Consider the following 27,493-nt stretch of genomic DNA (forward strand, 5'->3'; position numbering starts at 1 on the left):
TGCAGTCGATAAACAAGATAGTTCCACTCACGGTGCCTGTGCAGCAATTATTGTTGACGTGTCATCTACCACAACTACATACACGACGCTGCCTCGCGGCAAGCGCGCCTTGGGCACTATACTGTAAAGCTATTTAATTCTGATTTTATTTAAATGTGCCTTCACCGTTTTCACGAAGCCGCCGACGCAAGTACGAGTAGTCACCTGCAAAGTTGTTTGAAGACCCCAACTAGCAATATCTCATATCTTAGAGGCGGTGACACTTGTTTGGCATTAAAGCAAACAGCATTGCCTATCGTGACAAGTTTTGTTTACAAATTCACTGACGAGAGACTAGGGGCGTGCAGAAGTGGAGAGGTATTAGTGGGGCCGAGCTAGCACAGTGAAAGTTCTACTTGTGCCAGTGTCTGCGATGGGTTGTCTTCCATTGCTTAGGTGGCGGTGGCTTATCGACGATCGCAGCGCAGGGAGACGGTTCGCTAGAAATGCTATCAAAACGGATTGCCAGCGAAGAAGACTTGCCAGAGCGATGCCCTGGATATGCCGAGAGTGCTCGATGGTATTGTACTGGCAATGGATGGATGGATGCAAAACTTTAATGAAGGTCCTGAGGTACGCTCCTCAGCGCGCAGCGGGCCGCTCCCACGTTGGGACAGTCAGGCCATGCCCGACAGCCGCATCGTGGACCCTCTGGACAGCCCACAGTTGCGCCCCGGCATCAGGGCTCTTGGCAAGAAAAATTTTTTATTGCACTGAAATTAATTCTGCTCGGCAGACCGACTAGCCAGTGCTATAGCAATTTGAATTGCACAACAAGCTCAACACCAACAAGCCCGAAAAGCTACGCTGCTATAACGATTGATGGGCAGCCATCTTTTATTCCTTTTGGAATGCGGCAGTCATCTGTTCTTCCCAAAAAAAATTCATTTTCCTCGGCATATTAAGCCATCCTTAGTGCGTACACGATACTTTGACATGTTGAGTTCTCGCGCTTTCGTAAGGTCACGCAAAAGATAGGCGCAAGAGGCGTGGTCCTCAAAATTTTGACAAATTGCAATCGGCTGATCGCGGGAAACGCGTAGAATCGGAAATACTTTTTATGGGAATGTGTCCAAGGCCCATGGCGCTGAAAAGCCGGAGTCTGTCGTCTCCAGTAGCGAAATGGCTGGTGAATTCCCATTCGCTACGACGCCACGTCGCGAGCGCGCCTCGACGCAGCAGAACGGGCGAAAGGAGGCACCTGCTGGGCAGTAGCGCGCCAGGTGTTGCCTGAAGGGAGTGTGCATCGCCACGATGCCTTGTCAACCTCGCTCTCACTCTCAGAAGCCTTTGTTATCGGCGCGTTCTTTGTCTTACGTTGCACCTCATTGAGGCCACATCAAAACGCGCCAAGCGTCTGGATGCTCAGGCCTTCCCGTGAGGAGTTCAGAATTCGAAAGATCTCTCAGCGGCGTTCAATTATACATTAGTGCTTTTCCATTCACAACTCATAAGCGCTTGGGTGTCCCCCGATACTTTGTATTATTAAGCATAATTGTGCGTAATCTGGGTGCACACGCTGTTTAGGGATGGATAGCTTTTATGGTTTTGTTGACGTGGCATAACAGAGAGACGAAGTGCATGGGGGCTAAAATTGTTTCACTAATCACGGAATCGTATTGAGGGAAATCAAACAGAAACAGACTGGAATGTATTTAACTTATACTGGGGCTCGTTTCTTCACAAGAGAAGAAGCACTGAGGTGTTTCCTTTTTTCGGAATCTGATTGTTCTGTGAATGGCTGGACTTCCTGCTGCGGTACGCTTTCTCTGACTCCGATCAAGAGCGGTATCCGCATTCTTGAAATACGAGTACGAGAGTGGCGGGGTCCAGTCTATTGTACTGTAATTCTCCATGCAAGAGCTGCGTACGCACAATCGATAGAGTGACATAAGGATGAGGGCGGTTCATAATTTCATAATTTCATAATTTCATAATTTATTTATTTATTAGTATTATTACAAATAATTGCATGTGCGTAGTATACATAAGGAGGTCCCATAGTCAAAGACTGTATCGGGACCTCCTGCTAAAGACACTTATGATGTTATACAATGTTTAAAGCAACAGTAGTACAGATGAGAGCGAAGAGTAATATCAAAACATGTTTATAGCATATGAGTAATAAGAACACTTGTTAACAGCAAGACAGTATAAAACAAACGGAATAAAATAAAAAAATTAAAAAAAACAAAAAAAAAACAATACGAAAGCGAACGTGCTATCGGAATAAAGCCGACAGCATCATGTAAATTAAAATTCCAACTGTGTCCAAAATGCGTCGTTGCAAACACAGTGGAGAAAGTCGCAGCCTTGAATGCCTGACTATGAAACTTTGTGGGTAAGTACAGGTACCTCAAAAGCTTAAAGCGATGACTGCTCGCTTGACCTAATCCACGACGGGCGACCATTGATTTTGTTGCACTGTGCGGAGAACAAAAGACCGACGTTTGCCCGTTTACCAGCGCTAAGACAAGGCTCTTCAGGCTGGTACGTTTGACAGCTGAGCCAACGCCTGAGCTCGTTTCTTATGTTAGAAACTGCTCATCTCAGGCTTTTGTGCTTATTAGACTGAAAAAAGTGAATGTAAATTTCCGCGAATGTTTTGTATGAACAAACGTTGCGGAAAAGTCTCTGCTTTAAATTCTTTATTTTCTCTGGTTCGACACGCTGCAATGAATGCCGAAGCTTTGTTGAAGAGCGAGGACAAGGCCGTCGGTCAAACTTCCGAGATCACTTGTCTGCTTCCCAAACAAGATGAACGGAAGTTCTGCAATATAGCAGACCAATTCTTCCAGCGACCCATCTAAGCCCAGGTTTATAACGGTACGCGTTAGGCACTGCAAAGGAAAAGAAATCAACGTAAGACTTCGTTGGCTGAATGTGGTTCTCTTGTTCGCATCTGCTTTGCACCTTTTTCATCTGCTTTTTATTTTTCAGTCCACAGAAAATCTGGCAATTGCAATGTTTTACGTGTCTCTCTGTAATTAGCACACCATATTTTTTTGAAGTAGGCCGTTTTCACTTAAGCACTCAAAGGCTTCCTGGCTGCACGACCCACCCTTTACAATGATATAAATGAAAGTAAGCTCTGGGTGTTCCAGTAACACAATTTCCGAATGGAGTCAAATGAGTAGATTCAAGCAAAACTATCTCAGTCAAATAAATCAAATACCATATACTTTTTAAACACATTTAGACAAAACCTGATATAAATGTTGGTTGTTGTTTTACAAAAATACCGTATTTATGTACCTTAACACTTCTTATGCAATTCAGAACAGATGGTCCGGCCAAATTAAGGGTTTCTGTATGAGAAGCAGCAGTACGTTTCTAAACGCTCCTAAGGTGTTGTTCTTTTGTTTCTCAAAAGAGATACGTGAGAAACTACAGCACCGTAATTAAAGGATGCAAACCTAGTGAGACTTATAAAATAATAAGTTAATGTGCCAATATGTTGACAACATAATAGTAGGTTTCCTAAGTAGGAAACACCCTTTCTCATTTAGTGTGCAATATTGAGCGCAGTCAACTGCGTTATCCACTCACAGGAAAACTGTTAAATTCAGCATCTTCATTCGGAACCGCCAGCACGGAAATGTATATTTCGCTCTATGTACTTTACGTAATGCTTTTGTTATCCGTTTTATTTCCACAAAAACGAATATTTTCCAATTTATGTTAGCGATTTCTTGAATTTAATATGACTGAAATAGCAAGTACTATTCAATTTGTATTGAAAGTTCCGAATTGTAGCACACCTCAAAAATTATACGGCTTTATTTTCTCATGCAGCATTTCACCTCTTGGGCAACGAATTCATAATTGCGTATTACTAACTTATTCAACAAACCACAGTTTTAGAGCTCGTTTGATTTATTTACCGAACATGGTAGTTCATGAAATTGCAGGATTTGCACTAAGGCAAAAATCCCTACAACAGTGCTTGACATGAATTTCGCTACATTAACATAAGCGTTAATGCCCATAATATAAAAGAAAATTCTGAATATATTTAGTTCCCCACTTCAACGTTGTTATTTTCACAGAAGTTGAGTCCACCACTTCACCTAATCCACCTTCACAGGCGGAATTATACATTGTGTGACAGACAACGAAAAAAAGCTATGCGGCCACAGAAAAAGACTACACCATATACTTGCATCCAAGCCTCATGAGAAATACTGCAATGCTCACAACCAACGTACGACGTCATCGATGTCTAACAGCCAAACTGCGTGATTGTAGGCCTTCAGAATTAGCACGCTGAAATGCATCCCTTAATTTTAATGAAGATTTAACCTCATCAAAATCACCCACATTTCATCGCCCACCAGTTGAGTGAAAACGTCGACATTTTTTTCCCTCACATGCCCTGAAGTTCGTAAATTCCAGCCCAGCTTACAACGTTGCTTGATAACATTGACACATGTACTTATTTATTCTTTTCTCGGCGACTACATTACGCCCACAAACAACTAGAAGTTATCGTTCAACGCAAGGCGCTCCCACATGATAAGACCTCACGGCAACGTTTTCGAGGGTGCTACGCGTTGTCTGTTATCATCGAAGCTTATTTAATTTCATTATATACAGGACGCGAATTGCGTAGTACCTTCTGAAAGACGCGCGGGCACCAGCGATTACGTTGGAAACTTCCACGACTCATGTATAAAAGCCAACGCTCTTGACCCGCAGATCAGATTTCGACAATCGCCGACTGTGTTCGCCGCTATCGTTGTGCTTTGCGCGTAGCCTGTTTTCTTGAGCACAGGCTCGCCCAACAAAACTTAGTTTTGTCCTTTATACCTTTGCTACTGTGTTCTCTACCGTCGCCACTACGTGACATCTGGTGGAGGTGTTTTGCGTTCACGTACGGGACACGCCGCAAAGCCGTGATCGAAGCCCGAACGCGCAAGACAACACCAACGTCGCCCAGGACCAGCGAAGGAACCGAATACTGCAAGGACTGATCCCGGAGCACGGACGTTTTGCGTGAAACGACAGGAAAGTCGTCGGCAAATCAACAACAACGACAGCCTCAGCGTCTCCCATCGTGCTTCAACAACCCACGGAGCCACCTACCGTCCATGGAGCTTCGTCGGACGATCCAGAAACGTGGCTCGATACTTTCGAAAGGGTCTCACCTTTTAATAAGTGGACCTCGGAGGATAACTTGCGCCATGCGTACTTTTCCTTGAAAGATCCCGCGAGGGCATGGTTTGGGAACTGGGAGTCCACCATTACAACGGGGAACTGATTCCGCTGTAACTTCTTGAGGACATTACGAGCGTCGTCCGGAAAGAAAGGGCCAAAGCTCTACTGCAAGCGCGAGTGCAGCTACCAAACGGCAACGCTGCCATTTTTACAGAAGAAATGGCCCATCTGTCCCACCACGCCGATCCGAAAATGTCCGAGGAGCAGAAAGCTCACTTATAATGCGTTGTGTGAAGCAAGAACTTTTCGCCGCAATGATACGAAACCCGCCAAAGACCGTCGAAGAGATTGTTCGCGAGGGCACCAGCATCGAGAAAACTCTGCAAATGCGGAAGCGGGAATTCCCCCGCCGCACGATCCCTACAAACTAGGCCGAAGTTGAATCGTTGGGCTCCAACGATCTGTCCAAGACCATCAGAGAGGTCGTGCGCGAAGAGCTTGAGAAGTTGTTTCTTCCCTCATTGCCTCAAGTTGCCTAGAATTCCGACGTACTTCACGAGGAGATCGAAAAGTCACTAAGGCTCCCTCAATCGCCGCTGCCTTAGCCGGAAGCGATGATGCGTGCCGCCGTAGCCTGTCGTCACAATCCCCCACTGCGCTTGAACCAGCGCCCGGTATCGCCGCCGTTCCGTCGTCCACCGTTCCGTCGCCAGCCCGCCAACCCGTTTCCCCGCGTAGCATTCCAAGGAAGACTGACGATTGGCGCGCGCCCGACTACCGTCCGCTGTGCTATCAGTACGGAGAAGCAGGCCATTCCTACCGCCAATGCCCGCACCGTGAGGTGTGCCTACGAAGATTCGCCTTCAACGCGCCACGCCCGCAGCTAGGTCAGCGGCCGCCTGAGATCGCCGACTCTCTGCAACGCAGTGGAGACAACGGATGGTCTTCGCGTGCTTCGTCTAGAGGGTGCTATCTGTCGCCGCAGCGCCAACCCTGCACTGGCCCAGCCAGGGGTCAGTCAGTAAGCCTATATCTGTAAAACTAAAATCAGCAACTGATGGAGGTGCGGCTGCTGTTCGTCGAACAGACAAAGGTCCTCCACCGCTGACCACCACGCTTCAAGATATTTCTCGACGACACAGTAACGACACGTCACCATGCCGACGAATCCTGGAAGTTACGAATACGCCAGAAGACAGACAGGACGTCGAACGAAGAAGGGATTCACAACATTACAACATTGGCGTCCTGTGTTTGTGCGCGCACAAGTTTCTGAAGAATCATGTACAACAAACTCGCCCAAAGCGTAACGCTTCACAAAGAAGACCTGACGACGCGACGTACCAGTCATAGGTGAAATGCCACGCAGCCGTGTTCCGACGCCGTGACCTAACTGCAACGCAAAACATAAAACCACCGACCTCGACGTATTTCTCGACGGCCGTGAATCAACCACTCTTGTAGACACTGGAGCTTACTTCTCCGTAATCAGGGGACTATTCGCTGCCAAGTTTCAAAAATTGAAGACGGCATGGGACGGTCCTCATATTCGGGCAGCTGGAGGACACCTGATAACATTGACTGGAATCTGCGTAGCAAAAATTACAGTCCATGACCAGGCCCAAATTCTTGACAAAGTTGTTCCTCGGAATTTTGGGGATTACAGCCCAGAAACAAATTTCATGAAACGAAAAACCGACAACGTAGCCTTTTCTGTGAAATTCTGAACCACATTTTCCCTGCTTTATATCGTGCCGACCATGCCCCTGCGGCAGATAGTTTGTTACCATTGCTATTATAGTTACGAGCAGCCGGTCAAAGACGATTGAGTAGCCTTATTTTTATTTTAATAGCTGAAGTATGCTCAGGTATAACAACGGGATATTTATAGAACAGTTTTTACTGAACTGCGTTATATCTATGCAACAAATGGCTTCGTGGAGCTTGATCTACCACTACGAAATTTCAACTGCTGCCGCTATTATCAATTTAACTTAGGCACCCCATAAGATTGTCCTTCAGAAAAAGAAAATGTACAAACCGAAAAGACAGAAAGGCAGAGTCGGCGTTACCTAGGAATATTGCGTGCGTCTACATCCCACTGAGAAAAAAAAGTGCAGTCTCGCAAAACGTGCAATCGAAGGGTATACACACTCTATAATAAATTTGCAATGGGTGATAAACATTTGAATTGATGGCATGGCTTCCACCAACGTAAGACAGCAGCAACTTACCGCTAACAATACGGTAAATCCTTTCAGCAGCGGTTCCTGTATGAAAAAAAAATATTTGCAGCTGTGATCGAGCAATCTTTGCTTTATACATGGGCTCAGTTCAAGAGAAACTCATTCAAAAGTCTCACCGTCAAAACATTTCCCCTGATGCATGTAAATGGCACTTGTCCAAAACACTGCATAGAATGAAAATTAGACATGGAAGAAGGAATTTCGTCTCAAGGTTGAAGAACGCCAACAACCACCAAAATATCGTTAGCACACCACAACACCACAGGCACACAGCCACAAAATGCCAAATATTGCCAGAAAACAAGGTAGATACTTGAAATAAGTGAAACTAATCGAAAGAGAGAGAAGTACGAATAGGGAACGGAGCACCGTGACCGTAATTTTGTTCCCTGATTTGCCTTCTGGTAGTTTAGGCGGAGTATGACTTACGTAGTGTAACAGCATTTACATGGCAAAACAAGAAGCCATAAAATTCAATTCTGGAGTTTGAGATAGCAATTTCAATGTTTGTGTGTCTTAATGCTCTGTTGTATAGACAAATTTATTTGCTAGGGTCCAAGCAAAGTATTTTATTCTGAAATTTTTATTCATTGTACCTACAGCGTAAAGCTATGCGAATATGTTTTTATTCAAATCTCCTGACGTGAAATTTGCGTAAGCGCCGACGCAAGTACCGGGCAGTGACCCGCAGGGTTGTCTAAGCAGACCAATCAAACGCTCTTGTCACTTCTAGGCGGTCACATTTGTTTGTTTTAAAAACGAGTAACATTGCCTACACTGAGCGGCTTGCCTTATCTAATTGGCTGATAAGAGGCAAAGAGCACGCTCAAGTAGAGAGGGATTCAATGGGGCCCAGCCACTGCACTGAAAATCGATAACCGGAGGAAGAGGGTGGTGCCGGCGTCTGCGATTGGTCCGTTTTCCCTTAGTTAGCTTGTGGTGGCTGGTCGAAAATCGCGGCCGCGTGCAAGGGAAGGGTAAGAATGCCGCTAAAAAGGATCCTCAGCTAAGGAAAGTCGGCTGAGCGACGTCGTGAACATGCAAAAAATGCTCCAAAGCATTACACAGCCACGCAAATTTTTTTTTTTATTATGCGCAAATAAACCCATGCTCTCCGGCAGGTGCGAGTAGCCAGTCTGAGCGATCGGCGGCAGCTATCTTTTATTCCTTTTGGAACGGGGCAGCCTGCGGCTATTCAGAGACAACTTCAGTTTTGTTCGGCATATTAATGCATCTTTAACACGTGATCACCACTTTCACGCCGAGAGTTTTCCCCGTGTTGTGACGTCGCGTGACAGGCAGGTGAAGTGGTTGCAGCCCGAAATCCTTTTACTATTATCCGAGGGCTAGTGGTGAAAAGGCGTCGAATCAGAAATAACTAATTTTCTTTTCTTCGGTTCAATCATGCATAACCAGTGTGTACACGTCATATCAGATGGGGAGCTATCGCGGTTTGCGTGACGTCGCGTGACTGACTAGCGAACTGGGGGTGGCCCAAAAAAGTTTTTCACCAATCGCGGAGGGCTGATTGTAGAATTGGAATGGAAAAGTTTGCAATAGCTTTGCGCTATAGCGCCCCATTCCTATGGAATTCTGAAGAATGTTTTTATTTGATCCAATAAATTTATTGTCCTTGACCTTCACAGAAGTGTGAGAGCTCGACAAGCTTTACTTCTATATACATAACAAGGAAATGAGCCCGTAAATGGCGCAATCGTCCCATTGAGCTTGTGTGTAGCTGCGCTGCTGTGTTCTTTCTTTATTTTTTTTACTGCAAATGAAGCTCGACTTTTATTGGGCAAGAAAGAAAACTCTTTCTCGAAAACGAAGTTGTGTAGACCGGATGCCGTGTCGCACCTGTGCTGCCTGCAGCATATCGCGTCATCATGGGCGTGCTCGTCGGCATGAAAGCCTGTTTCAAATATGTAAATGACTATGCGGTTATCGCTGATGAGAGGCCCGACTTCACAGTAACTCCTGAAATCGACGAAAAATTATTTCGAAGAACTCATAAGTGACTTAAATTCACCTATGAACTCCTAGAAGGAGTCAGGTTGGAGTTTTTTCTTTAATTCATAAATAAAAATGAGGAACACCATAACTGCTGATTATATGAGGTACGAGCCGATAATAGCCGCTGCGCTTCAATTTGGGGCACTCTTGAATATTCCAACGAGGAATATCTCTTACGCGCACTGACCAAGCCACTTGGAAATCATGCTACCACAGAAGTGCAGATAATGTGCCGGCATAGATGAATAGCCTTTACAAGAGTGGCTTCCCGATAGGGATTATCACAAATATTAGCAAAAAACTGCTCATTGAAATGAAATGAAACAAGAAAAGGAACAAAATAAAAGCGCTAGTGCATAAAACCAACAAACAGGTCACTGTATCGTGCAACTTGTTGCAAAAAATGAGAACTACGGCTTAAGACGCAATCCGGCGCGATTCGGCGCAAAAGCAGCTTCAGGCGTCATCATCATCATCATCAACCTGGTTACGCCCACTGCAGGGCAAAGGCCTCTCCCATACTTCTCCAACTACCCCGGTCATGTACTAATTGCGGTCATGCCGTCCCTGCAAACTTCTTAATCGCATCCGCCCACCTAACTTTCTGCCGCCCCCTGCTACGCTTCCCTTCCCTTGGGATCCAGTCCGTAACCCTTAATGACCATCGGTTACCTTCCCTCCTCATTACATGTCCTGCCCATACCCATTTCTTTTTCTTGATTTCAACTAAGATGTCATTTACTCGCGTTTGTTCCCTCACCCAATCTGCTCTTTTCTTATCCCTTAACGTTACACCTATCATTCTTCTTTCCATAGCTCGTTGCGTCGTCCTCAATTTGAGTAGAACCCTTTTCGTAAGCCTCCAGGTTTCTGCCCCGTAGGTGAGTACTGGTACGACACAGCTATTATACACTTTTCTCTTGAGGGATAATGGCAACCTGCTGTTCATGATCTGAGAATGCCTACCAAACGCACCCAAGCCCATTCTTATTCTTCTGATTATTTCCGTCTCATGATCCGGATCCGCCGTCACTACCTGCCCTAAGTAGATGTATTCCCTTACGAGTTCCAGTGCCTCGCTGCCTATTGTAAATTGCTGTTCTTTTCCGTGACTGTTAAACATTACTTTAGTTTTCTGCAGATTAATTTTCAGACCCACTCTTTTGCTTTGAATCTCCAGGTCAGTGAGCATGCATTGCAATTGGTCCCCTGAGTTACTAAGCAAGGCAATATCATCAGCGAATCGCAAGTTAGTAAGGTACTCTCCATTAATTTTTATTACCAGTTCTTCCCAACCCAGGTCTCTGAATACCTCCTGTAAACACGCTGTGAATAGCATTGGAGAGATCGTATCTCCCTGCCTGACGCCTTTCTTTATTGGGATTTTGTCGCTTTCTTTATGGAGGACTACGGTGGCTGTGGAGCCGCTATAGATATATTTCAGTATTTTTACATACGGCTCGTCTACACCCTGATTCCGTAATGCCTCCATGACTGCTGAGGTTTCGACAGAATCAAGTGCTTTCTTGTAATCAATTAAAGCTATATATAAGGGTTGGTTATATTCCGCACATTTCTCTATCACCTGATTGATAGTGTGAATATGATCTATTGTTGAGTAGCCTTTACGGAATCCTGCCTGGTCCTTTGCTTGACAGAAGTCTAAGGTGTTCCTGATTCTATTTGCGATTACCTTAGTAAATATTTTGTAGGCAACGGACAGTAAGCTGATCGGTCTATAATTTTTCAAGTCTTTGGCGTCCCCTTTCTTATGGATTAGGATATGTTAGCGTTCTTCCAAGATTCCGGTACGCTCGAGGTCATGAGGCATTGCGTATACAGGGTGGCCAGTTTTTCTAGAACAATCTGACCACCATCCTTCAACAAATCTGCTGTTACCTGATCCTCCCCAGCTGCCTTCCCCTTTGCATATCTCCCAAGGCTTTCTTTACTTCTTCCGGCGTTACCTTTGGGACTTCGAATTCCTCTAGACTATTTTCTCTTCCATTATCGTCGTGGGTGCCACTGGTACTGTATAAATCTCTATAGAACTCCTCAGCCACTTGAACTATCTCATCCGTATTAGTAATGATATTGCCGGCTTTGTCTCTTAACGCATACATCTGATTCTTGCCAATTCCTAGTTTCTTCTTCACTGTTTTTAGGCTTCCGCCGTTCCTGAGAGCATGTTCAATTCTATCCATATTATACTTCCTTATGTCAGCTGTCTTACGCTTGTTGATTAACTTCGAAAGTTCTGCCAGTTCTATTCTAGCTGTAGGGTTAGAGGCTTTCATACATTGGCGTTTCTTGATCAGATCTTTCGTCTCCTGTGACAGTTTACTGGTATCCTGCCTAACGGAGTTACCACCGACTTCCATTGCACACTCCTTAATGATGCCCACAAGATTGTCGTTCATTGCTTCAACACTAAGGTCCTCTTCCTGAGTTAAAGCCGAATACCTGTTCTGTAGCTTGATCTGGAATTCCTCTATTTTCCCTCTTACCGCTAACTCAGGCGTAATTACAGCTTAAGCAATGAATGTTGTTTCCACAGTTCAATAAATGCCGAAAGTATTTGGAAAAAGTAAATGTCAACGAAAAATATAACTGTGAGCACAGCTGCGACATGAAGCGCAGAAACAAGTTCGTGAGTATTTGAAAGCAGTTGTATATGGAATCTCATTTTCATGTGGCAAAGGCACCATCGGACAAACGGCGCACTACCTCTGTGACAAAAATAAAGAACATATATAAACGTGCTAACAGCTGGTTGTGTCTAACAACCTCCATGCGCAATGCAAAATGTGTTCAGGTACACGACGTCTCGAAATGCTGGTGTCGCCAGCTGTAATAAGAAAAAAGAAAGGAATAATTGGAGGCTCTAAGGCTATGGAAAAAAGCTGAGGCGTGCGTAAGCGTTTATTTTATTGTGCTCAGGGCACCGACATAGAGCGGGCAAGAAATGTCACTTAACAAAATATCAAACACCTGGCGATATTTAACTATCGAATGAGTTCGCTATTGTATGAAGGCGTTCTTTTTTAAATTCTAGGATCTTACGTGCCAAAACTATTTTTGCTTATGATGCATGTTGTACTGGGGTACTCGGGAATAATTTTGACCACACGAGGTTCTTTTAGCTTACTCCTAGTGCGCGGGACAGAGGCGTTTATTAATTTGACCCGAATTGAAATCAGGCCGCCGCAGCCAGGATTTGATCCCGCGACCTCGTATTTAGCGATTAGCGAGTAACACCTTAGCCGCTCAGCTACCGCAGCGCATAACGTGTTCTTTTACTTCCAAGCAATCCATATCTTCTTGCGGTCTTTTTAGCATAGTCACCTGCACATGCTGAATTTACTGCAGTCGATGGATCATATATTTCTTCTGTGACAATTTTTGCGCGTCCCTTTGACCTTTCACGGAGCTGTGATAAACACGTCCATCGCTCAAGCCGCAACCAGGGCAAATTGGCGCCTGAAGAGAAAGCTCTTAAGAGTAAGCTTGAGGAAGCCTAAAGTTGCAATGACTATACACGCGTTGTTAGTTTGCGCCTTAAAATTCTGGGCCTGTATTCACGAGAAGTTCTTGCCCTAAAAGCTTTCGTGCCAGCTAGTAGCGATGTAGGACATATTATAAGCGAAGGCGATACCACCAATGAAAAACAGCACTTACGAACGAAATACTTTGTGAATTGGACCGCTGGTGTTTTACGCGCCAAAACCACGATATGGTTATGAGCCACGCTTAGTGGGAAACTGTGGAATAATTTTGAATACCTAGGGTTCTTTAACGTGCACCCAACGCACGGTACACTGGTGTCTTCGCACTACCACCCTCATCGAAATGCCACCACCGCGACCAATGCCACTTCGCCAGCATGATGCGGCAGATAGTTTGCGCCATCTCGTCCTGTCGGGTGGGTCGTTTTGTGTTACTTGCCAGTGAGTGCTTTCACTGAGAGCTGTCGCAGGTTAATTGGTATGTACATGCTAATTTCCTTGCGTGCTAAGGATTGACCTTTGCATCTGCTCATGTCGCAATGGCAAATTTGTAGATTTACCAAATTCCTACGAAGTTCGTTCACTCTTTACAATATAAAAACTTGTAACCAATCACTGACCTTCACGCTCACCGTGTCACCTCCTTTTCTTCGTACGATTTTCCTGTAGTGTTTTTGCATTCGTGAACATATGTCAACTCAAGCAACAACTTACATTGCTGTCACAATGTTTTTTTAGTTGTTTTGTTTTCTATAATTGGGTACGCCAGCAAGAAGCCGCATAGCTTTGGTATAAAACCAAAAAAAAATAAAGGCTAACTGAGAACTCCCGGTCCGGCATGTTGCTATTTGCGTTCTTGAAGAAACGAATAAACGAGCAAGAAATAAACTAGATACCTCTGTTAGGTTGAGAGTAGCGGGCACCGTTAACTTGATCTTGTCTTCACACAGAGCCTGAGTGTCTAATTGCAGCAAATTGCAGTCAAGGTCTATTGCAATGACGCCAGTCACAGAGGAAAGCGTTTCACAAAGGCCCCCAAGGATCTCAGGAATAGGATCTGCAAAATAGAAGAGAATGGTAGTGGTGATCATGACGAGTGTTGCTGGCAGATTCAACATACATTGGCATAAGGCCTAATTTTACAACATCTTTGATAACAATGTTCGCAATTTATTTAGACATTTGTTCCTCAATTCTGCATATTTGTATTACTAGTTCATAAATGTCGCTCGCAGGGGTAGCAGACAATACACTAATGCATATGCCTTCGTGTTATTTCCATATTTTCTCATTGAAAAACATTTATACTGTATTGTTATTATTATTTCCTTTTCTTTCTCGCCTTGTGCATCATATTCATAAGCACGGTCCTACAAGCCAACTGAGGCTTAGACCGGCCTGTTTATGTTGTTTTGTATTTTCATGGCAATAAACATTATTATTATTATTATTATTATTATTATTATTATTATTATTATTATTATTAAATTCACGGCCTTCCTGCTGCACCTAATGAGGACTTGCGCGCTGTTGCGGCGAATCTAGCAAAAAAATTTACCATCAAAGACTTCGACAGCTCTGGCGTTCTTGCCATCCATCGCTTAACGAGCAAAAAGAAAGATGAAAGTCCAGTCATTCTGATTAAATTTGCTTCGGTATCCGTAAAGAAAACTTGGATGGCTTGTCGCCATAAACTGCAGAACTTATGCAAAACTGATACTGACCACAAACTTTATTTTAATGAGAACCTTTCAGCAACAAACCGGGAACTGTTCTGGCTTGCCAGGAAAAAGGGAAAGGAAAACAAATATAAGTATGTTTGGACAAAGGACGGAAACGTTTTTGCTAAGAAGGAGCAGGGTGCCTCTTTAATCCGTGTGAACGACGTGAATGATCTGTTACGCCTAACGCAATTGGTTCAAAGCTGTCTATCATTCACTACGGCGATCTTTTTCAAAACAGCCTCATGGCTATATGCGAGAGTTTGGTTGATTTTCAAGCACTTGTTCGTCAGTTTTCCTTTCCATCAACAGTTGCCACAGTTCACGTTAATATCCGCAGTTTGCGAAAGCGTTGGGACACATTTTGTACTTACGTTGATAGCATTTTACATAAAGTGGACGTTTTTGTTCTTACTCAAATAAATATACGCTCGGCCGAGACTAACCTTTTCACCCTTCCAGGATTGGTTTCCTTTTGGTTCACTCGAGACACTCAAAGAGGCGGAGGGATAGCGATTTTCGTACAGGATACTTGGAGTGTGGAACAGGTAGCGGCTAATTTTTCTAGTGCGGAATCTTTGGCACTGAACATTTCAAACCAACTTAGTCACATTTCACTCTTGGCAATATATAGACCACCCTCAAGTAACCTGTCCTTGTTTCTCAATGACCTGGAGGCACATTTACAAAGGACGACGTTAGTTCCTAACATATGCCTAGTAGGCGATTTCAATATAGATATTCTAATCCCATTGCAACCTAGGTATGTGATTATTTGGATATCGTTGCAAAACATGGCCTTGAAAGTATTATTAATATTCCAACTAGGGAAGAATTGCTTCTTAATAATTTAGTAAAGTCTTGTATTGATCACTTCAACATCCGCTCGGAGTGTGCTTCAGTTCATGGTGCCGTGTTACAACAGAAAGCTGCCGACCATTACTTCATAGCTTGTCAGTTCCGCTTTCCTCCTCGGTCGTTATTATGTTCTAGCCCCAACACTTGCCACGCTGTTACCGATACGGCTACTTTTGATAAACTGGTCGCCTTGTTCGACTGGCCAGGCCTGCTTGAAAATACCGACAGGCTCGAGCTATATAATGAACTTTCACGTTCGATGGACCTTATATATCATCATCATCATCATCATCAGCCTGGTTAAGCCCACTGCAAGGCACAGGCCACTCCCACACTTCTCCAACTACCCCGGTCATGTACTAATTGTGGCCATGTTGTCCCTGCAAACTTCTTAATCTCATCCGCCCACCTAGCTTTCTGCCGCCCCCTGCTACGCATCTCTTCCCTTGGAATCCATTCCGTAACTCTTAATGACCATCGGTTATCTCCCCTCTTTCTTACGTGTCCTGCCCATGTTCCTTTCTTTTTCTTGATTTCAACTAAGATATCGTTAACTCGCGTTTGTCCCCTCACCCAATCTGCTCTTTTCTTATCCCTTTACGTTACACCTATCATTCTTCTTTCCATGGCTCGTTGCGTCGTCCTCAATTTGAGTAGAACCCTTTTCGTAAGCCTCCAGGTTTCTGCCCCGTAGGTGAGTACTGGTAAGACACAGCTATTATACACTTTTCTCTTGAGGGATAATGGCAACCTGCTGTTCATGATCTGAGAATGCCTACCAAACGCACCCCAGCCCATTCTTATTCTTCTGATTATTTCCCTCTCATGATCCGGATCCGCAGTCACTACCTGTCCTAAGTAGATGTATTCCCTTACCACTTCCAGTGCCTCACTACCTATCGTAAACTGCTGTTCTCTTCCGAGACTGTTAAACATTACTTTAGTTTTCTGCAGATTAATTTTTAGACCCACCCTTCGGCTTTGCCTCTCCAGGTCAGTGAGCATGCATTGCAGTTGGTCCCCTGAGTTACTAAGCAAGGCAATATCATCAGCGAATCGCAAGTTACTAAGGTATTCTCCATTAACTTTTATCCCCATTTCTTCCCAATCCAGGTCTCTGAATACCTCTTGTAGATATGCTGTGAACAGCATTGCAGAGATCGTATCTCTCTGCCTGACGCCTTTCTTTATTGGGATTTTGTTGCTTTCTTTATGGAGGACTACGGTGGCAGTGGAGCCGCTATAGATATATTTCAGTATATTTACATACGGCTCGTCTACGCCCTGATTCCGCAATGCCTCCATGACTGCTGAGGTTTCGACTGAATCAAACGCTTTCTCGTAATCAATGAAACCTATATATAAAGGTTGGTTATGTTCCTCACAATCTTCTATCACCTGATTGATAGTGTGAATATGGTCTATTGTTGAGTAGCCTTTACGGAATCCTGCCTGGTCCTTTGGTTGACGGAAGTCTAAGGTGTTCCTGATTCTATTTGCAATTACCTTAGTAAATATTTTGTAGGCAACGGACAGTAAGCTGATCGGTCTATAATTTTTCAAGTCTTTGGCGTCCCCTTTCTCATGGATTAGGATTATGTTAGCGTTCTTCCAAGATTCCGGTACGCTCGAAGTCATGAGGCATTGCATATACAGGGTGGCCAGTTTCTCTAGAACAATCTGCCCACCATCCTTCAACAAATTTCCTGTTACCTGATCTTCCCCAGCTGCCTTCCCCCTTTGCATAACTCCCAAGGCTTTCTTTACTTCTTCCGGCGTTACCTGTGGGATTTCGAATTCCTGTAGACTATTCTCTCATCCATTATCGTCGTGGGTGCCACTGGTACTGTATAAATGATATAGGCGGCTTTGTTTCTTAACGCATACATCTGATTCTTGCCAATTCCTAGTTTCTTCTTCACTGCTTTTAGGCTTCCTCCGTTCCTGAGAGCATGTTCAATTCTATCCATATTATACTTCCTTATGTCAGCTGTCTTACGCTTGTTGAATAACTTCGAAAGTTCAGCCAGTTCTATTCTAGCTGTAGGGTTAGAGGCTTTCATACATTGGCGTTTCTTGATCGATCTTTCGTCTCCTGCAATAGCTTACTGGTATCCTGTCTAACGTAGTTACGACCGACTTCTATTGCACATTCCTTAATGATGCCCACAAGATCGTCGTTCATTGCTTCAACACTAAGGTCTTCTTCCTGAGTTAAAGCCGAATACCTGTTCTGTAGCTTGATCTGGAATTCGTCTATTTGCCCTCTTACCGCTAACTCATTTATCGCCTTCTTATGTACCAGTTTTTTTCGTTCCCTCCTGAAGTCTAGGCTAATTCGAGTTCTTACCATCCTAAGGTCACTGCAGCGCACCTTGCTGAGCACGTCCACATCTTGTATGATGCCAGGGTTAGCGCAGAGTATGAGGTCTATTTCATTTCTATTCTCGCCTTTCGGACTCCTCCACGTCCACTTTCGGCTATCCCGCTTGCGGAAGAAGGTATTCATTATCCGCATAATATTCTGTTCCGCAAACTCTACTAATAACTCCCCCCTGCTATTCCTAGTACCTATGCCATATTCCCCCACTGCCTTGTCTGCAGCCGGCTTCTTGCCTACCTTAGCATTGAAGTCGCCCATCAGTATAGTGTATTTTGTTTTCACTCTACCCATCGCCGATTTTACGTCTTCATAGAAGCTTTCGACTTGCTGGTCGTCATGACTGGATGTAGGGGCGTAGACCTGTACAACCTTCATTTTGTACCTCTTATTGAGTTTCACAACAAGACCTGCCACCCTCTCGGTAATGCTATAGAGTTCCTGTATGTTACCAGCTATATTCGTATTAGTCAGGAATCCGACTCCTAGTCCTCGTCTCTCCGCAAGGCCCCGGTAGCACAGGACGTGCCCGCTTTTTAGCCCTGTATATGCTTCTTTTGGCCTCCTAACTTGCCTGAGCCCTATTATATCCCATTTACTGCCCTCTGATTCCTCCAATACCACTGCTAGACTCGCCTCACTAGATAACTTTCTAGCGTTAAACGTTGCGAGGTTCTTATTCCAATGGTGGTCTGTCCGGAGCCAGGGATTCTTAGCGCCGTCTCCTGCGTCGTAGGTCTGACCGCCGCCGTGGTCAGTTGCTTCGCAGATGCTGGGGACTGAGGGCGGGGGTTTGATTGTTGTGTTCATATAGCAGGTTGTCGCCAAGTCCTGCACCAGGGAGGCCAATCCTGCTCTGGTGAGGGAGTGCGTTACCGGTTCTAGTCACCGCGATCAGGCCACACTCCGGGCCTGTTTATGCAGTTTTATCAACAAGCGGATTTTTTTAAAAATCCGGTGGAAAATTGCGCGGCACCAGGATTCGAACCACGGACCTCTTGCACGCGAGGCGGGTATTCTACCTCTACGCCACCGCTGCACATGGCTATGCAGTGTACAGGACAGTATATATAAATCCAGTGAAAGAAGAATTTACGTTCGCCAACGCCGCCCGAACCAGCCCTGGTTGAACAGCGTGATATTATCCGCTAGCAAAGAAAAAGACCTGCTTTGGCAGCGGTGCAGACGTTCGCCTAGTGATTGCATTCTGCGTACACAATTTAAAACGTCTCGAAATAAAGTAAATTCCCTTATTCGTGCAGCCAAGCGTTCGTACAGCAGAAACCGCCTTTATGAATCTCGTAGAAATCCTAAGAAAACATGGTCTCTGATAAACGAGGTGAGAGGACTACCTTCAAATTTGGCTTAAGATATTCAGAATCATTTTGACTCAGATTTATCAACAGTCGTTGACAATTTTAACCAATTTTTCTCGCAGTTTTCTGGGGTGTTTAAGCAATCATGCTACACTGGTAGCACTGCTACTCCTGTAATTGACTCCGCTTTTCTACCCACTATGACGGAAGAAGAGCTTTACTCGTTATTGGGCAGCTTTGGCAGGCATCAATCACCAGGTATCGATAAAATTCGCATGTTTGATCTATACAGGAACTTCTGCGTTCTGAAACATGTCTTGCTAGAAATCCTAAATGGGATAATTACAAGCGGAAGTATTCCTACGCGGTTAAAAACGGCCATAGTTCGACCACTTGTAAAAGGTGGTGATGCTAAGTGTGTGCATAATTATCGCCCCATTTCTATCCTGCCTAGTATAGCAAAAATTCCAGAAAAACATATATTCTTAGTAATGAACAGCTTTATTAACAAAGCGGGGGGTTCTCCGACTGTCAATATGGTTTTATTGAAAAAAGGAGCACTCAGGCTTTATTAGAAGAATTGAGTGACCATTTATTTTCTTCACTTGAAAAAAATCTTTTATGTTGTGCACTTTTTTTAGATGTGGAAAAAGCCTTTGACACGGTTTGCCATACGATTATGCTAGAGAAACTCTACAATTTAGGTTTTCGAGGACCTTTCTTCCGATTGCTGCGCAATTTCTTTACAGATCGCTCCCAGATTGTTTCAATTTCAGACATTTGCAGTTTCCGTGTTTTTCTGAAGGCCGGTGTGCCATAAGGTTCCATACTGTCTCCCATACTTTTTAATATATATGTTAAGGACATGTGCAACATGCTATCTGTCTGCAAGTTATTTCAATATGCAGACGATACTGCAATTTTAGCCACACATGTGAATTTTCCAGACGGATCCTCAATCCTTCAAATTGACGTCGGGAAATTAATGGATTATTTTGGTGCAAATGTAATTGACATCAATCATTCTAAATCAAAGTTGGTTTGCTTCCATAGCCCACTCAAGCGTGTTTCACTTTCTTCTTCACTTTACCTGCACAGCTCTCAATGTATTAATTGTTCCTGCCCTCCAATAAATTTTTCTGACTCTGTGAAGTAGTTGGGCATATGGTTTGATTCCAGTCTTCTTTTTTCTACTCACTTATCTTACATACGTGCCAAACTTCGTAAAATCGTCTGTTTACTGTACCGCATCAAAGTGTTTTTACCCTTGTATGTTTAGGAAACTTTTGGTACACTCGTTGTCCTACAGTGTGCTCAGATATGGGATTACAACATTTGTACATTGTTCTGGTACCTGGCATCAACGTGTAAATAGGTTGCTAAAATGTATGTTAAAAAGTGTTACTTATGACGTATACAGACCACAAGAGATCTACCTTTTTCAGATGCTAAAAATACCGAACATGCGCCCACTGTTTGTTTAAACAGTGGTACTGAAACACTTCTGGACGGATACCTTTAAAATCCGCACTGTACCTTGCCGTCCTTTACGGCGTGCACCTGCTTTTTCAGTTCCTCACACACGTACTAGATATGGCAGATATACTCGAGCCTTTTATGTTCCAGATATATTCAATGCCCTTCCTCCTGAAATTTCTTCCTGGAAGTCTGAACGCGACATTGGCAAAATTTTAAGGGCATTGTACACGGAATGATTATAGGCGGCATATTTTTATTTTTCCTGTCATTGTTGAAACATGTCTTCGCTCTCTGGTCGTTTCTTCGCTTTTTAATGTTTTCTTTGTTGTTGTTTTTTCGTGATTCTCTCTTTTTCTTTTGCCTTGTACTTTATCACTCGCTACCTTAGTTTTCAATGTCTTTTTATTTTTATTTCTTGCAAAAGAAAGAAAAGTCCGTTTCTGCCTGAGTCTTGTTATTGACTGCCGGGTTTCGCGTGACAAGCCACTGTGATGGCTTAGGCGAACCCGATTTCTGTGCTTATACTCGCAGATATGATAATAAATTATTATTATTATTATTATTATTATTATTATTATTATTATTATTATTATTACTTGTTTTCGCGAACAATGACAACTTATCTAGATTGCGTCTCCAGGCAAGCGAAGCCCTTCATATCTGGTCGACATGTCATATTACTGCTCCTATCAGACATAATCTATCTATTATCTAAAATATTTGTGTCATTTGTAATCAAAGGCGTAATGGCACCGCTCGGCTGCTTAGCGCTTGTTTTCCGCAAAATGAGAAACTTTTCACTCTTCAAGTATCAGTGGTAAAGAATTACGTTTAAACTCAAGATTACCGGTGGGTACGCCAAGGATACGTCAGCACGTAACTAATTTTTAGACAAGTGGACTTCTCGTTGTTACGGAAGCAACTGTGTCGAGATGTTGTAATGGTCCTGCAGGACCTTCCAGGTAATATGGGCCAATGTAATTCAGATGGAAAAGCTAAGAAATGCGAACGTTTTACCGGCTTTTCTCAGCCACGCGTCGGGGTTCCCAAGGTTGTGCACTTCTTATGTTACCCGCCATAAATATTTCGCTTAAACTAACGATTGCATTGCTAGCGATGATTGTCTATTTACAGGTGAAGGCTAGCAGAGAATGATTCACCGAGAAGATAGGCGTCGAAATGCTGCCGTTTGCCCCAGGTACCGTCATCGTCGTCTTGTTCTTCAACCTAGTTTACTCGCCGCGTTACACCTCCCTTTGTGCATGCCCGCTGGGAGAGTCAGTGTTCAGTTACGGCATATTAGCGGTGTCTATATGATGACGAGCAAGAGAAGACCGAAGAGTGGTAGGGTTTTCATCTTGGAAGAAGTCAAACATGAAAGCATACCGAGATAGCATTTGTACGAATGCTTTCGTTCCCGTAAAGACAGACTATCTGACCATGTTCTGGATTCTTAGCTCAAGGGGCAAACAGGTTGTACATTTGGGGAATTGGTCTCACGGCTGGCGACCGTAACGGTACTATAGGCGTTGTCGTCGAACACAATGGTATTCATATGTTTAGGTAGTATTACACCAATCGGCCAGTGGTCGAACCATGGCACCAAATGAACCACCGGTATCAACAGGCGCGATAGCAGGAACAGACGGTAGCGACCATGTAGGCAGCCTCACCACATCAGCAGGAGCAAATGTGTTTTATGGACGTGGTCGTTCATCAAAAATTCCTGGGACAAAGACTCTGCTGACAGAAAGTTCACCGGTACCGTGATCAACAGGTCCCCCGCGTGTTTGCAAAAAGTCAATCCCCAGGATAACACCTTGCGTGCACCGTTCCAGAAACACAAATGCAGTTAGGAAACACTTTTCAGCAAGTAAAACATTCCTACACAACACCAAGGAACGAAGCATCTCGCAGCTTACACAAAAAAATCTAGTATGACCATCCAAAAGAAACCTGACTTTACGACGAAGGAGGTTCTTGAAAAAAAGCCTCATAACAAGTACCACAGTCCCTGCGTCCACCAAGAGAATTGTAGACGCATCATCAATTAACACTTCCACTTTGATTCACAGCTTGCGGCAGAGGCATCTGTGTCATATTGTCTCCGGCGACCTCACCTCCGTTGGTCGCACCAGCTAGTTTTCCGGCAGAGGTGGCGGGGACAATGAACGTCGCCGCGGCGAGGGAGAGCGATGCTGCCACGAATATGGTGTAGTCAAGCTGCGGTGAAAAACGGGAGAATAACTACGGGGATTGTGTCGAGGACCTTTGTTGGGGAAGGTCGTCGCAAATGATCGTTGAGACCACCGACGGCTGAAGATTCGACTGCCGCGTCAAGAAGACATCGATGGGGCTTCGCACAACGTTGGTGTTGGTACCCCCTTCGTGTAGGTTGCAAGGTACCTCGACCATACCAACACGGTTCTCCAACTGCCTGATCTTCGAGGAAGCCACGGCCTTGCTGGCTGCCTGCATTACCACTGGTGGTACAGAGATGTCACACGATGTAGACGGATCGTCGGGGCCAGTTTCACAGGCGGCTGATTGATGGCGACGTAAGCACCTCATAGAGCCTCGATTTATCACAGGCAAGTACGGCGAGGACGTGGACGAGTGGCTCACTCCCTACAAAAGGGTCTACAACTACTGGCAATAGTAGGACGGAGTAAGTCACCTCTCAAGTGCTGCGCGTTTCTTACGGGCATGGCGCTCATATTATTTGATAACCTCGAGGATACACCTACATATAAGAATATATATATATATATATATATATATATATATATATATATATATATATATATATATATATATATATATATATATATATATATATATATATATATATATGTAGGAGTCCTGCTGAAGCATGCTCGCATGTTAGAGGAGGACAAAATTGGCCACTTGTTCAAAGACATCGGCGAGGATGTCTATAAGTTCTTCGTCGCCAAAGAGAGCCTCAACTCACTCGCCAAAGTAATGCTTCATTGCCTTACGTTCCTAGCTCACAAATGTCGCAACCATTGCCAGCGTAGCCCATTGCCCATCCCTTGATCTCACATCCACTATTCGGCAGATCGTGTGGGAGGAGCTGAGTCGACACACAGAAATAACCAACGACATGCGATTCCGTGATGAACAGCAGCTTTACCGTTTCATACAGGCTCTTCTGGCCATTGTTACAAAAGGTTTCGAACGCTATCCAGCACCTCCACTAAATACGGATCATTGTGTGTTCATTTAGATGATCGATCTGGAAGACATAGCCATTGAAATGCTGCTGCACGCGCCAGTGACCATTGTCGTCCTCTTCTTCAACCTTCTTTTTCTCGCCATGTTACAATATTATTTTTTGCTTTACTTACTTGAGGGTAACGAATGTGGGCGCTATTAAAAAAATAGCATATTGGTAACTATTAGTCTACGACAATTAATTATTTCTTTCCGTGTTTCGATGCACTGGCGCATAATACAACAACAAAAGAAAGAGAGAGATCTGACACGCACCCTCGAGACGCGCGTCATTGTTGAGGACAAACGTCAAAACAGTGACTTGCTGCGCCGCATCGGTGTCGTGCGCTGGCATTGAGAACACCGTAATTGGAGGCTGGCTGACGCCAGCAAAGGGCACGCCACCATGTCAGAAAACATGGCGGCGCAAATGCAAACACGGTGACGAGAGAGTGTATTCCACGCGCAAGCGTAACTGACCAGCTCGCAAAATCGGCTGTTTCTCTCTGAAGCCACGGTGGAAGCGGACGAGGAAGGCGCCTGAAGGTGAAGAGAATTGCGCACCGGAGAAAGACAGAAGGAGCACGCTGAACGTGCAGCAAAGTAGCACTATCTTGAGGATTGTGTAGGCAACGTTGAGCGAAGTGGGGATGGAGAAACTAGAGGAAGTGTCGTGGAGGGGAAAGTAGGTGGAGGCGCGCAGGGTTGACATCCTCTGGGAGTTGCGACAGGGTTTCCCTGCGATGCATCCGTGCCGTGTTCGTCTCACGCTAACATCACTCTCGAGTGCCGTAGGCTGTGTGTGCGAGTGAAAGCGTGGGACGATGCCGACGATGGCAGCTCAATCTCGCGTGTGCAAGGGCGGAAGCGCGCCGCATTCCGTCGCGCACTTGGGACCGCGGGGAAGGAGGAAGGGGGGCATTGTCTTTCGGCCGCGCGGGATCTATCTTGAAACTGATCTGCTCTGGTGGCGATGGCTCGTAGCTTCGCGTGCGCTGTGTTCTCACCGCTCAGTTTACGTTCAAGGAAGGGACAACACGAACGTCACTTCGCTGGTTGCTTCCGCCGCGATTCTTCATGCCTGCCTTATGACAGGGAGAGTCCGCGGTTATTGTGTGTGAAGTGTTTACGTTTGCCTGAGCGCGCTGACACGATGCCAGGTAATTTACATTGTAAGCGAATGTTTAGAACGGGGCTTTCTACTCCGGCGGCTGCTGCGTATGGTGCTGCCGCACGAGCCCTCTCGTGAACACGATCTGCGTTGCGGGCAGTGTAGGCACCTAGGCGCACCGAGGGCCGATAGCGTCGTGCGCACTGTTAACCCCGAGAACTGCCTACAGGGGCGCTGCGAGTGCCGCTCGCGTGACGTCAGCGCACGGACTCGCGCCTGTCGTCTGCTACAGTTCGGGCGGTGTCCAGACGCACGCTGCAGTGTTTCCTCTTCTTAAGAGGAAGCTTTAGCTCGGGCCCAAATCCGACGCGGCCAATTCAAATACATGTAAAATGCAAAAACGTTTTCCTGAGACAAGCCCTGGACTGATTTTAATGAAATTTGTTGTATTTGAGAGAGAAAGCTAAATTCTTGTGGCTGTTGGAAGCGGAACTTCGATTGATTTCTTGAATTTTGTTAAAGGAATTTTCAAAAATTGTAGAGTTTGAAAACGATAGACGCACGAAGTTTACAAATTCATAGCTCTACATAAAGAACAGATATCGCGGTGATGTATACGGCATCCATCAGACCATTGAAAGCGCACAAATTCGATATTTCATTTTATATCTTTCATAAATTTGTTACGTTGTGTGCAATGGTTCTGCAAAAGCTGCATTTTCATATTACTAACCTTTTTGAGATTCATGTGTAACTTACCAATTTTGTCCGCTTTAAATGTGCTATTAGATGAAATTCACAGAATTGTGATATCATTTTTCATTCCTGAGTTACAGAGATGTGAAGATGAAAGTTCTGTTTCCTGAATATTGTCGATTTTCGACAATTCTCAATAAAAAATTTACGACCTAGATCAAAAATTCTAAACAAACAGTGACTAAATTTTAAGTTTTTCTTTTAAATGCAACAAACCTTGCTAAATTTGGTGCAGTGGTTGCCGAGAAAAGCAAGTTCTCCTTCTACATGTATTTAGATAGGGGCGCCCCAGCTAAAGTTTCCTTTTAAGCTCTCGTTCCCTATACTTGTATCCTTATCATAGTTCTCTCAAATCGTAGATACCTGAATATCCACACCTTCAAAACCAGCATTCATGAAACGCCACGTTGAATATGTCCTTGTATCTTGCCCAATTTTATTTTACGTTCACCCACTCCTTTCTGTAATGTGTTCGGCCCTTGAAAGTATCTTAAATAAATAAATAAATAAATAAATAAATAAATAAATAAATAAATTTTTACGACTTCGTTGTAAAAATTTATTCAAAGAGCTTATTTCCCAGACGGCAATATATCTATCAATAGAAACACTACAACGCCAGACGAAGGAGCTCCGAACAGCCCATTGCGGGCTTTTCATGCACGCATCTAGACATTGCAGCGGTAGCTTACGCGAATAATGAAAGCACAAACGCAATAACATAGCACATATATCTGCCGTGGTGCAACAACCATGTCAAAACCACTGGCTGTATACGACTTCTTCAACATTTACCTTGATTTTAACCCTCTAAAGCGTGTTGGCTCACGACGACTATAGTTCACTGTGGCATATCGAATTTTTCCATTTCTTCACAGAAACGCTCGGCATTGACATGCGCACTTAACTGACACTGCTGTTTGGATTTTACCAGCACACTTGCTTCTTTAATTTCTTCTAAACATTAGGCCGTTCTTCACTGGTTAAACTTAAGTGGCGCAAACTTGAAATACAGCTAATTGAGGCCTACAGCTGCCTGCAACATAGGGAAATGCATGTACCAATGTTTATTTTCTATTCCGCGCTACATGTTCAACTCACTTCGGAAATTTACTGGTGCGTGTTGCTTGCGAAACAGACACAATGAAGCTGTTTGGCGAACTGACACAGGCTGCTCCAACTGAAGATTTCAGTGAAATACACCTTTTGTACCGCGAGACTGCAGCCAGGAAGAAGCCAAAGCCTCATTTATTAGTAATAGGGAACATAATGAAGTTATCACTATTCCAGGGTGGAAGTAAAAAATCAAGTCAATTCATGGGATTCTTCTGGTGTCTTCCTTATGAGGCGGGTGTGCGAGGTTGCCTTTTATGTACTGAGGAAGCGACTAGTTCTCAGTTTGCATAATTAAACAATGCAAGATCGCGACATGGTGAGGCAGAAGGTGTTTAAATTTTCCTTTGCAAGGCAGCGTAGGTTGTGCTGTAGTGCCTCGAGTATGCTTTAGGCGTTGCAATTGGCATTGTAAAGAACCGCTTCATGTTTTCAATTCGAAGTGGCAAGAAACTAGTGGGTTTCGGGAACAATACGTGCCTCACCATAACGATAGTCAGTTGCTTCCGTTGCGTGAAGGGTGTACCGTAGCGTCGATAAAGGCTACAGAGGGCCACTGTGAAA

General features: G+C 44.4%; 1 protein-coding gene across 1 annotated transcript in view; it reads right to left on the reverse strand.

The window, feature by feature from the left end:
• Positions 1-1,645: 1,645 nt before the first annotated feature.
• Positions 1,646-27,493, reverse strand: part of LOC126526648 (uncharacterized) — a 50,714-nt gene continuing 24,866 nt past the window's right edge. Inside the window, exons 6-9 of the mRNA XM_050174514.3 lie at positions 13,858-14,018; positions 7,559-7,606; positions 7,431-7,466; positions 1,646-2,879 (exon numbers count right to left, since the gene is read on the reverse strand). Of these exons, the coding sequence (XP_050030471.3) occupies positions 2,688-2,879; positions 7,431-7,466; positions 7,559-7,606; positions 13,858-14,018 (437 nt within the window). The 3' untranslated portion in view covers positions 1,646-2,687. The remainder of the gene's footprint in view (positions 2,880-7,430; positions 7,467-7,558; positions 7,607-13,857; positions 14,019-27,493) is intronic.

This window comes from Dermacentor andersoni, chromosome 8 (genome assembly GCF_023375885.2).
Source record: "Dermacentor andersoni chromosome 8, qqDerAnde1_hic_scaffold, whole genome shotgun sequence".
NCBI classification, from domain to species: domain Eukaryota; kingdom Metazoa; phylum Arthropoda; class Arachnida; order Ixodida; family Ixodidae; genus Dermacentor; species Dermacentor andersoni.